The sequence below is a fragment of the Ochotona curzoniae genome, unplaced genomic scaffold, assembly GCF_017591425.1.
Source record: "Ochotona curzoniae isolate NIBS_2020 unplaced genomic scaffold, NIBS_Ocur_1.0 contig_430, whole genome shotgun sequence".
NCBI lineage: Eukaryota > Metazoa > Chordata > Mammalia > Lagomorpha > Ochotonidae > Ochotona > Ochotona curzoniae.
The window spans coordinates 23025617-23038223 of NW_024466219.1; the positions used below are offsets into that span (position 1 = coordinate 23025617).

Here is a 12607-nt window from a genome sequence, read left to right on the forward strand (position 1 = left end):
CTGCTGATCTAGTCAATTGAGAGAATTTTATGAAAAGTACTGGCTGGGGATTCAAAAGTCTGTAGGTCACGTGAAGCACATTAGCTCAGTTCGAGGCATTTCTATGAAAACATTTTGTTATCTCTATGAAATTTTAAAATTAGTTGCTTATTCCTTAGATTTTCAGAATATTCATAATTCTTCTGAAGGCTTTGCTGAATATTTAACCCCAAATACTTACGTTGTGATTAAATTGAACCTTGAGTCAATTGAGTAACCCCAGCGTAAGCTTGTTTTTGTTTGTTTTTGTTTGTTTCTGATTGAGTGTGGCCAGAAGTTGGAATTTACTGCATAGCTCGCTGTGGTCACTGAATAACTGTTCCTTGGAGGACTGTAACTATACTGATGGATAGAATGGATGCAAAAAGGCAGCAGGGACATTCTCTCAGTGGAATCGCTTACTTTGCAAGCCAGTAAACTTGTTGGTACCAGCCAGCTATGGACCATCTTACACTTGACATTGATAATTCAATTAACTGATGGAGTCACTGCCGAGATCAAAAGTACAGGCTCCTATGTTTTCCACAAAATCAGCACAGCAAAACAAATATTTTTGCATCGATATTATCCCTCATGTTAAACAATCAGAATAAAATTTCCCATATTTCTACCAGAGAGGAACTATTTCCAAAACAATCCTCATTTTCCAAGGTTGGCAGAACAACAAGCACTGGTTTGTCAGGGTTTAGGATGCTGTCACTTCATGCTCGGGAGCAATGGGATGTGCGCCTGCGTCCCAGGCGCGTGTCTTGTAAGCGTCCACCCCTTACAGTTGAGTGTCAGTGAACGTGGTATGCTCTTTGGTGACTGAACTGAAACCCTTGATGGCATTCATCAGGTCCTCTTCATCCACATACTGAAAAGCAAGCCAGACAATCTTAGCTCTCCATTGATATGCTTGTCAATTTAATGCAAAGGCAGGTATCAAAGGTTTAAAAGCCTGTGCTCTACTTGGAGGTGCAGTTGAAGACCCATTCTTTCCTTAAATTTGTGCTATTGAAAGAATCACATCGTAAGGCACGCATGGACTATGGAATAATCCCAGTGTATGTGACTCTATGGCTTCATCCTTCTAAGCTTCGGTTTTCCCCGTCTGTATATTGCAGATTGTAGAACCCGTGCAATGTGAACACATCACTTGCCTGCTACTGCCCTCTTCCAAAGCTTTTATTGGCACCTCCCCAAAGCTTTGTCCACTGCCCATTACTAGTACTATAAAAAGCAAGCAGAAGTGACACTATAACAGGTACAGATGGGTGATATCTAGTCAGGTGACTGTTTTAAGATCCCAACTTTAGGAATACAATACTTTCTTTCCAGCAGTGTGCCCCTTGGGTAAATCATTACCAACTCTAGGCTTTAGGTCCTTCTGTGAAACTAAGACGGTACCTACCTCGCAGAGTTACGAAGATGAAGCGACACGATTCATTTAAGCTCATGTTATATTATGTTAAAAGATCAAAATTGCTACCTTTCATGTCAAATACAATCAGCAATTATTTAAATTTGAAAGAAATATGAGTAATAAAAATTCTAACTATTGCCACTGAGGAAGCTCAGATCTGAAATAGAATCTTGGAACTGAATGCTTATAACACCACCAGACAGGCCTGTGACTTTTATAATGTGTGTTACATATGTGTGTGGATAAAATTCTGAGCATGCATAAAAGACTGCACATTCGCCTTTTTGACCATGACAGGTGACTTAGAGCCTCAGGATTCCTGTTGTTAATTTGCTGTTAGTGGAGACAAGACTTCATGACAGTGACGTTTTTCAGTGTAAGGAAAGTGAGAAGTACGGCTAGAGATGAACGAAAGCGGTGAAAGAAATGAAGATGACTAATTCTGCCTTGAAGAAATGAACAGAGAAGTGCATTCTGAGATGCTGTCTGCTGATTTTTGAGTTCAAGAGAACTGTCTCCAACAGCCATGGAGGTAGTTGGTATGATGATGAAAACGTTCAGTGGCTGTTGAAAATTCTAGGATTTTAGTCAGCCTAGCCACAAGGAAGCGCCCCACAAAGATTAGAGGATGATGATGATGATGTTATCTGTGATGATGATGTTATCTGTGAAACAGACAATTATTTGCCTCCACTGGACTGCAATGGTAACAGACGAAGCTCAGAAATAATAACAGCATGATTTATGATGTTCTGAGTTTCCTGAAAAGGATTTTTTCCCCCTTTTAGTAACACAGATGCTTGTACTTCGCACCTTGTTTTTGGGCAGTTCCAGTGTTCCCATCAGTATGCCCTGTGTCTCTCTGCTTCTTCATGGATTCATTTTCTGAGCATCTGCTGTGTGTGCCAGAACCAGACAGAGCTTCTAGCCTGTGTTCAGACAGCTGTGATCATGAACAAGGCGGTTCCAGCATGACTGAGGGAGTGAGCACCATGAGGGCTGCTCTGAGCACCTGGCGTCAGCACTGGGTGGCATACAGGAAGATTCACACCATCATTTTACCAATACTCTTTGGGGATACTCAGCCAAGAGTCTGGAAAGGCAATCAACTCACCAGTCCACGGTTGTGGCCCATGATAGTTTCCCAGAGCGAGTCATCAATCACCACTTTCTTGTCCTGAAGGTCCATGAGCTGGCTGACACTGCGATGGAGGGAGCCCGTGGAATAGGTCTGGTTCATCTGGCTTTGACTTGGGATCCGCAGCACGGATATGCTGCGGTTGCTCCGAATACTCACAGGTGTCCCAGAATGGGGCATTTTGGTATCAGCTAGTCCCTGAAAAGAAAGTTCCTCTGGGTGATTGAAAGGCCAAGGAAATGGGCTTGAAATATGACAGAGAAGCAACATTTCTCAAACGTTGTCAGGGAAGAGAACAAAGTCCTACATAACTCAGCAATGGTACACTTGTGGACACTGCGGCTCGGGGTTCCCGATGAGGATGAGTTCGTAAGTTGACATGTGTGTCTCATGGTCAGTGTTTTCTGCATCTGCTGTGCAGAGCTCATGCACATGTGCTCTGGCTATTGTTTCCCAGGGGTCAGTATTTACTGCTTTGCCAAGTAACTTAGCGAGCTGGGTTAAGGGTGGGTCGACAAGCCACCCTGTTCATGTGTAGCAGCACAGGGCCAATGTCCTGAGCAGTCACAGTGGAGAGCTATAATGTTTTGTCATGGATTCCCACCAGGTGAACATGGTCTTTCACTTTAGAACCCCTGGACTTGTGTGGGGGAAATGGCAACCCCCTCTCTCATTCCATGCTCCCCTTGATAAGATTTCAGCTCCCATTTAATGGAGGTATTATATTGATAGGAAAATCAAAGAGATGGGGTGGGTATTGTGGTGTACCAGATCGAAGTGTTAGCTCAAGTCTCAGCTATTCTGCTTCTGATGCAACTTCCTGCTAATGTGTTTGGGAGACAGTAGATGATGGCTTAAGTGCTTGGGCCCCTGCCGCCCATGCAATGCGAAAAGCCTGGATAGAATTCTGAACTTCTGCTTTCAGCCTGGTCCATTCTTGGCTCTTGGTGATATTTGGAGGCAGGAACCAGTGGGTGGAGGATCTATAACTCTTTGCACTTCAAGTAGATCAAAATCAATTTTAAAAAATCAGAATGACAACCACTCACTTATTAGAAGCTAGGATATGCTATGCGGTAAAACAGAGCTGCTCTGAATTTCTAATGGCTTTACTCCAGCTGATCCAGGCAAATGAAAACTCCCACCACCTCCATGGTCAACATACATGCAAAAGCTCACGCGCTCATGCAGCACACGGGGTACCTCAAGGTGCATGGTGAAGCTTTTTAGGGTGACGTTGCTGGACACATCAGATATGTCAGCCACAGAGTCAAACTAAAAATAAATGAGGGGCTGTCAGTTCATGTTGAAATAGCTTTAAATAAATACTTTGTCCTTTTCCAACTAAACATTCATTGTTCTCATTCTTTAAAACCATCCTGACCTTATACACATGTCTCTCTGCATGTAAAATCTAAGCATAAAGCTGGAATAAATAATGGATGATAGCTTAGATGGGTAGTAGACCTCTGTGTGTCTAAGGTTAGTACCAGCAGCACTATTTGTTTAGCACTGTGGGAAAATGAAAGGATCTAATACAATCCAGGCTCCTTCCATCTCACTGACTTCCTCTCACAGTTTCTAGTTTTGTAAGAGCAGTTGGACTTTTTTTCTTTTCTTTGTTTCCTTAAACAAACAGACTTGCAAGTATATGTTCTCAGCTGGACAGGATCAAAGTGAGATTGAAGTTTCTCGGGAAAACTTCCCAGTAGCCTGGTCCACCTCAGATTTCAGATTTCACAATGCCAACCTCCACCTGCCAGGCCTGTAAGGAGCAGCTTCACTGCTGAGAGAGGCTGGTACTTTGTGTCAAGAGCCCCCCCCCAATAGACATTCCTTCTCCTCCTCACCCCTAATCCGTCTTGCCACTTTTCAAACTCTAGCCCATTGGGGGCTGTTCTGCTTTCCCTAGATAGTGAAGGTGGTATAGGAGTAGGGAGCATCAGCTTCCTTGCCTGTCTGCCCCAGCAGAAGTCTGCATCTGTCCCAGAGGTGGCTCAGCAACATCCTGTCAGGACCGCAGTGTGTACTAGGTGACCATACCCTATCCCTTTAACCTGTCTGCGTTGGAAGTCAAACTATCCACACTGCTTACAGGATAAGTGTTGGATTTTTAATCTACTCATAGCATTGCTCAAATCCCCCCATGTGTCAGCCTTCCTGAGTTGCTGGCTAAAATGGTAGTTTTGTGTGCTTTTCGCACATGCAGTTACTTTTGGTGCAAACAGAGAATGGGCCCTGCTTGGATGAAATAAAACTAAACAAGACTCATTAAAACCTGAGTGATGGATTATAACCAGAAGAATATCACAGCTTATGGGTTTCCTGCATCACTTCTTGATCCCTAAGTTAATTAATTAAGGAAGATGCAACCCTCATCAGGGTTAGATATAGGGGCACTTGCCTGGAGGGAGTGGGTCAGATAAGAGGATTGAACGCAGAAATGAATTTTGGCTCCTAGTGTTGTGTTGCTAAGTCTTTCTAGAATCATGCTCCATGCTACAGAGCAGATGTTCCCAGCAGGATTTGGGAATGTTCTTCCCATTTTTCCCCTCATGCACTCAGTAAGCCACAGGGTTGGGTGAACTTATCAGTTAAGGCACAAGGAATCTCTCCTACCATCTTCGTATGTTCACATCAACTGGGTGACGGCACAAGTACTTATGGCTCTGCTACTCATGTGGGAGACATAGACTCAGTTCCCAAATCCTGGCTGTAGCCTTTACCCTTGCTTGGAGCTGGCCACTGTGGGTGTTCAGGGATGTAAACCAGTATATGGGACAGCTATTTTTTAATGTAAGGAAGGAAGGAATAAAAGAAGGAAAGAAGGAAGGAAGGAAGGAAGGGATGGCGGGAGGGAGGGAAGGACAAATGGAGAGAGGGAAGGAGGGAGAAGGGCAGAAAAGGAGGAATGAAGAAGGGGAACTTGCAACGATTCTGCCTCCCAGCAGACACAGCTACAGGTCAAGTGCACTGTGCATTCACTCACCCTTTACCCCTCTAAAGTGCTCTGCACAGTCCCCTCCCAATCCACCCTGGGCAGGGGCGGGGATAACCTCCCTGACTTTTGCCTGCTATCTTGTTTTGGGAGCGGGTGGTCTGGAGCTATTGACCCCACAGTAGGGGTCTCTAGTGTAATCAGAATTTCTTGGATGACTCATCCTGGGTTGCAGTGGTTTTCAGTGCATCCCAGGTGATTGTAATGCACAACCGGAGTGGGAAAAGCTGCAGTAGGATTATCTCCTCTTACTCTCTGCCTGTAGTTACACAGAACTACCAGTAACCTTGTGACTAACATGATGAAAACATCTTTCTCTAAAAGGAAAAAACTAGTGCTTCCAGCTGGTATGATAGCTATGGACTCAACCGACCAAACACAGGTCTGAATGTTATATCAAAAGCATTGTGCCTGTCCTGAACATGCAAAATCTTATGTCCACATCATTACACAGTTTAGCAAGTTAGAATAGTTTTAAGCATTATAAGCAATAAAGGGATGACTGAAAATGTTCAGGTGGTTATAAGCAACTACTATGCTATTGTGTACAAGAGGCTTGTGCATCCAAGGATGTGGGTGTCAGTAGGAGGTCCTGGAACCAATGTTCCTCAAATGTGAAGCAACAACTGTGCCCCTGCTGAGTGATGGGGACGTGGGTTACCAACATACCATCGGGGTTTCCCTTGGTGGGTAGACGTTCAGTGGAGTCAATCTCTTCTGAAGTGGCACCAAGGGAGGTCTCTCTCTGATGTATGGCTCTCGGTGTATTTTTCTCTGCAGTATCAGGGACAGAAAAATGGCCAACAAGATCAAGGCCAGCACTGCCATCAGCACAATGAACCACAGCTCGCTGTAGAACTCTGTGCCCTTGCCTTCAGAGCCTCTCTTTTCTCCAGGAGTCGTGAGCACCAGGCCTGCAAATCCCAGAGAAAGAAAAAGTGAATCATCACTAGTCTGGGAAGCAACTACCATGTCTGGCTCTGTTGTTTGGTAGCACATTGGGAGGGAGTTGGCATCAGTTGGTCTGGTGGCGCTTGTTGGCACTGGTGTGCAGGTTGGAGTAGTGGGGTTCTAACAATGGGGTTCTAACATTGTGGGTTCTACCAAGAAGCTTCCAGGCCTTGAGAGACCTCGCTAGCATTCCTGGCCTTGCTGTACAGTAGCACTGTCTTGGGAGCAGACGTTACCAGGTTAGAGATTACCACGGCAACCTTGAACGCTGCCTGCTTCGGATCTGTATGTCCTGAAGCAAAGTCCCTCCTTAATCAGTGGCTTTGCCTGCAGGACAGGGGCCCTTCCCACAAGCACTGCACAGCTGTAGATATAGCCAAAGCTGTGGATGTCCATCCCTGTTTACTTCGAGTCACAGCCTTATGTGGGAGAAGTTTTGTGCAAATAGGATTTCAAAACATCAGATCCCATTTTGCAGCTCATTGTTAGCAGCCTGTACTTATCAATGTGTGACCCTTACGTTTCCTGTCCTTTGGCCTTTCTGTAGACATCAAAAAGCTCTGCAAACCCCACTCAGCTGTGCTGGGAGAACTTCCCATGGAAAGAGCTTCTTCAGCAGTGGGGCTGCTTACTCTTGATTTCCATCCAGGTCTAGCAGACTGATCTGGTGTGCTGCACATTGAGACTCATAAAAGGTGCTCACATTTTATGAGCCATTTACCTACACAGAGCCAGTCCCTATGTTAAAAAGCTTCCCAGACATAAAGAAAAGGCAATGACAGGTTTGTGGAATCTCACAGATGTGTAGAAAGCTGGAATGAGCCAGGGCAGGTAGGGGAAAGGCTTACAGAGGCGACTACATGAAAACTAAACCATGACTTTAGGAAAGGACTAGTTCAGTAACCCTATTGTTACTTCTGATTGATTCTATATTTAAAACAACAACAAGAAAACACTGTCTCACTGTCCTCATCTCCAGAAAGAAAGGTTGGAGCTAAAGCTTCAATTGGCTCCAGAGCAGCTCAGAATTCCCTTCCTTAAAAATCACTGTTCCATTCAGAGCAAACAAGGTGTGGGTGTCTGACCCAGTGCAACTGCCTCCCGCTCCTGTGGCTTCCTGCTCATGCAGATCATGGGAAGCAGCGCTGATAATCCAAGTCATCGGGTTCCTGCGGTCGTGTGGAAGACCTGGACTGAGCCCCTGGCTCCTGCCTGCAGCCCCCATTAGAGGCTGTTGCAGGCATTTGAGGGAGTAAAACAGCCAATGGACGCTTGCTCTGTTTCTCAAATAATTACAGAAAAAAAAAACCCACAAAGATGTGAAGAGATGCTTTTCTTTTCTTCTGGCAGGGAGTAGTAACTCAAAAAATGGATGTAGTGGGCCCTGATGGCCCCTAGTTCAGGAACACCAAGGAAGAGGGGAGACAGACCACCCTGAGAAGGCAGCAAGGGCCACACTCTTCAGAAAAGCGAGAGGGAAATGAGCTTGCACTCTGCCATTTTCCTGCCTGGAGGCTGCCTTCAGGCAAAGAGCGGGAGTGTTTTGAAAAGTACATCATGAAAATTAAAACTGACCAGGGCTGGCAGGTGGGCAGCATGCCTTGGGATGTGCCTGATCCTCAGGGTTCTGCCCTTCTGCTCTGCCCAGCCTCCAGCCTCCAGACATGAGAGCCACTCTTTCCGGTTAACCCTTCTGCTGCGGGCTCCTCTTTTTCTACTGTTGAGTCCACAGGGCAGTCCTCCTCTTTCACAAAGCACTCAAAACCAGGACGGGGGTCTCTACAGCCTTTGATTCTTCTGCTCGAAGTCCTTTTGCAGGTGGAAGGTGCATGGTCAGGAGCTGGGCTCCTGTGGCTAAACCTCAACTCCAAAGAAAAGTGCAGTGCACAACTGGGCTCATGCTGGACCCCTGGCTGCTTGCTGGAGGGGATGTGGTCCTGGGGCCCTGTCAGAATCCCTAAGCTCCCCTCTCCTGAATCTCTGGGCCTGGGAAACTGCATAACAAACAAGCACATTGAAGTGATTCTTACACACACACACACACACACACACACACACACACACACACACACACACCTGGAGAAAGGCTGCTGCTGTGGGGATGTGGTGACAACAGGAAAAGCTTGTCTGGGGCAGGTGTTTGGCACACTGGTTAAGACAGTGCTTATGATGCCAGCACTTGGGTTTGAGTCCTGACTTTGTTTCTCATTCCAGTTTCTTGCTAATGTGTGCTTCGGGAGGCAGCAGGTGCTGGCTCCAACACTTGGGTCCTTGCCCCCACATAAAGACCCAGATCGGGTTCTGGACTCCTGGCTTGAACCTGGCCCAGCCTTGGCTGTTGTGGGCATTTAGGGGAGTGAATCAGTAGATGGAAGATCTCTCTTTTTCTCTTGCTCTCTCATGTTAGCTTTTATCTTTCTGTCTTTTGAATGAAAAGTAAATCGCAAAACAAAATAACTATAATTAATGAAGGATTATGACAAAGGCTTAAAAAGGAAAAAGCAAAACCATGTTCAAGTTCTCATTCCCATGACGCATTCTAGGGTGAGATCCCACCCTCTCACCGTTTGCAGAAACACTGCAGCTGCCCAAAGAGTGCTAGGTGAGCTGGTTCTTGTCCCACAGTTGCTGTTAAATGGAATCAGATAAACTACATGGGTGGATTCTGCTGCCGTTGTAAGAACTTCCATATGGCATTCTAACAGGCAAAATCACAAAAGATGGAATAACATCTTATTATTTTTACAGAATGAAACTCTCCTTGATAACAAGACGTATGTTGCAGAATTTGAGTCACGTTTAGTTTTGGAAGCAACTCTGAGGATTAATGTGACATAGTATTCTTTCCTAGAATTTAAAAGAGGGTATGAGTTCCAAATCTGTTCTAGCAGTTTTTTGACTTGGCATTTCCTGAATATTTTCTCTGAAAGAGGGAAGTTTCACATATGTGAGAGTCAACCGTTATGAGTAGAATTCAATTTAAAAGATGTTTCAAAAAAAAAATGCACTTCATCTCTTTAGCTACATTACTTAGTATTGACAATAAATCGTAATCTTTTATGGAGGCTACAAAGCAGAAACGGCCCACATTTACTACTTTGGGCTCTGAGTCCACAGTATAATTGTGATCAACACAAATTGGGAGAGTCTTTTCTCCCTTCCTCTGATCTCTTTTTCATCTACCCTCCTCTCAAAATTGCCTTTCTTTGCACACAAAGTCGAACACCCCCACCTTGATAGGATTCGTGGATAGGAGGGGAGTTTTATCAGCTCACTGTGGCTTTCTCTTTATTTATCGTTCAATGAGTTGATATTGTCACAATAGTGTCTAGCTCCTTACTTAAGGTTAAGTTCCAGCTGGTCTTCACGCAGTTCCTTCTACATACTCTATGCTAATATATTGGTACAAGTCCGTGTAAGCGAATCCATGTTTGAGTCATGAGAAGGATGAAGAAGCGCTATACTAAAGGTAACACAAGCATGCAGTCAAGGCTTACCAGCTCCAGTTGATGTATCATATTGGATCACTGGTGTCTTAACACTTCCTTCATCTGTAGTGCAGACAACCTGGAAAAAGAATGCTAGACAAAAGGAAGAAGTGGTAAATGACTTGGGCATTCGATACAAACAGGCGCCTACTTTTGAAACATCATGAAAAGTCTGCAAATAGGATCTCAGTGTCAGGTTTTTATCTAATATGGAAATGCATGAAAAATGGTCAAAAAAGCTCCAACTCTTATTACATTATGTCCATAAGTAATACAATACTAAAGTGAGAAGTTACACAGCAGAGGAAAGAATTCTCAGAGGAAACAAGGCTCACATATAATTTAGGTCTTACTCTGTCTGTATTCTAAATTTGTTCCTTGAAAGCTTACAGGTGCACCTTCCACCGATGACCCAGAATTTGTTATTGCACAGGAGAGCTCCAATGGGCTCTTGTGAAGTACAAGGTCTGAATTCCTTTTCCAACAGCCAGGACCCTGAGGGCAGCGGCTCTTAAAAAGTCACACAGATGGGGCCCGGCGCGGTGGCGCAAGTGGTTAAGTCCTCGCCTTGCAACCCCGGGATCCCATATGGGCGCCGGTTCTAATCCCGGCAGCCCCGCTTCCCTTCCAGCTCCCTGCTTGTGGCCTGGGAAAGCAGTGGAGGACGGCCCAAAGCTTTGGGAACCTGCACCCGTGCGGGAGACCCGGAAGAGGCTCCTGGCTTCGGATCGGCATAGTATCGGCCCGTTGCGCTCACTTGGGGAGTGAATCATCGGACGGAAGATCTTCCTCTCTCTCTCTCTCCTCTCTCTGTATATCTGCCTTTCCAATGAAAAAATAATAAAAAAATAAATCTTTAAAAAAAAAAAAAAAGTCACACAGATGGTTGGAGGCCTGGCTAGGGAAAGCCCGGATTTTCCAATTGCCAGGCCGCCTTCCCATCACTGCAAGCTGCCAGATGATCAAAGACTGTGACCAGAAAAATGTGTACACGGATTGTGGCACAACTTATTGTTAAGTTCCAAATACTCATGAGTGAAATGTTGGAGCACTTATTTTTACCTTTTGCTGAAATAAATAGTATATTCAAATAAACTTAAAAAGAAAAACAAACCCTGTTAGTCAATTCAGTGTATAAGTCCAGCTGGCTTACAATGTCTGGGTTCCCATTGGGTCTGTGACCATGTTAAGTATCAGAAAATACTTCACACCATGTGAAGCTTTTTCTTGTTTTATTTGAAAGGGACATGCAATTAATCAGGGAGAGTCTGGTCTTAGAGAGGAAAGGCTGTCTTGTCAGGAGCTGGTATTGGAGGGAGTTAAGGAACCTGCTTTCTCAGGGTCCTCAATGGGTTGAGGGTCAGTGCCTGATTGGGGGTGGGGGAGGCTCCATCTGGAGGCTGGTTATCAAGCAAGATAATCCTGGGAGTCCCTCAAAGAACACAATTTTTTAAGACATTCATTGGTTGTGTGGGCGCCATTTCTTCTGGGAATCACAGTCTGCCCTCGTACCTTGGCCTTGTTCCTTCCTGGGAACGCCCAAGCCCGCTGGGGGCAGACCTCGTCTTCAGCTGTGCATGAAAGCTCAGCAAAGCAGGTGTACTTGGAAGGAAGACCTGGTGTGCTCTGGGCAGTGACTCTCCCATGAGAAGTGGCCTCTTAAACCCAGACATTTTCACAATGAGTACCTCCCAAACAACTTGTAAATGGACTGTCTCATAAAGGCAACCAAGAAAAGCCCTTCCACATGGAGAAACGGAAGAGGGAGACTAACTTTTGTCTGCTGTCCTTGGTAGGTACAGGGTGGTGTCCGTGCCGCTGTACACACGCTGGCCTCCATCGGTTAGCATGTATTCCTTCAGCCGGCCGTGCAGCAGGAAGCTGCCGCTCCAGTCCACCCACACCATAGACAGGTTGCTGTCCACTGAAAACGGGGCTCGGTACTGAGGGACTGTGGGAAGAAAATTGCACATCTCAGGATGCTAAAACTGCACTGGTGGGGGGGGCGGCGGGGGACGCATGTGTGCTTTTTTTGGAAATTGATATGAACCAAACCTAAGTAAAACAAAGCTCCAAATCTCCAATGTCACTGGACACCTTTGCTCTTTCCTAAAGTGTCACAACAAAGCCAGTGCTGGGAGGGAAAAGACCGATGAGAATGTATGGAAAATGCTTTCTCAGCAATTTTGCACCTGCTTTCAAAAAAAAAAAATCAATAGAAAGCAGTGTTTTATAAATAGAACTATTAACATAAAATGGATCTGCTCACTGACATAACCCTGGAGCTCATATTTTGCGGCAGTTTCCCTCTTTTAACAGGTAAAGTATCCTTAGCACTATTAACTACCGTAGATAGCTATTTTTTATATCGAAGCAATATTTATTGCTACAAAGCCCCAAGGACTAGATGAAGTTAATATATATTTTTTCTCCAAACCAAACTGCTTAGATGGTGAGTTATGTCCTTTTGGCACCCATTTATTTTTAAAGCTTTTTCTTGAACTGTTACTGTGTTTTCTAAGATAGTTAAAAAGCCTTGCAAACAGCAATTCAAGTCTAATAACTCATTGCCCTGACTAATCAATCAG

General features: G+C 45.0%; 1 protein-coding gene across 1 annotated transcript in view; it reads right to left on the minus strand.

The window, feature by feature from the left end:
* Nucleotides 1-805: 805 nt before the first annotated feature.
* Nucleotides 806-12607, minus strand: part of USH2A (usherin) — a 617249-nt gene continuing 605447 nt past the window's right edge. Inside the window, exons 67-71 of the mRNA XM_040985311.1 lie at nucleotides 11794-11970; nucleotides 10029-10112; nucleotides 6250-6494; nucleotides 2559-2780; nucleotides 806-895 (exon numbers count right to left, since the gene is read on the minus strand). Coding sequence (XP_040841245.1) covers nucleotides 806-895; nucleotides 2559-2780; nucleotides 6250-6494; nucleotides 10029-10112; nucleotides 11794-11970 — 818 coding nt within the window. The remainder of the gene's footprint in view (nucleotides 896-2558; nucleotides 2781-6249; nucleotides 6495-10028; nucleotides 10113-11793; nucleotides 11971-12607) is intronic.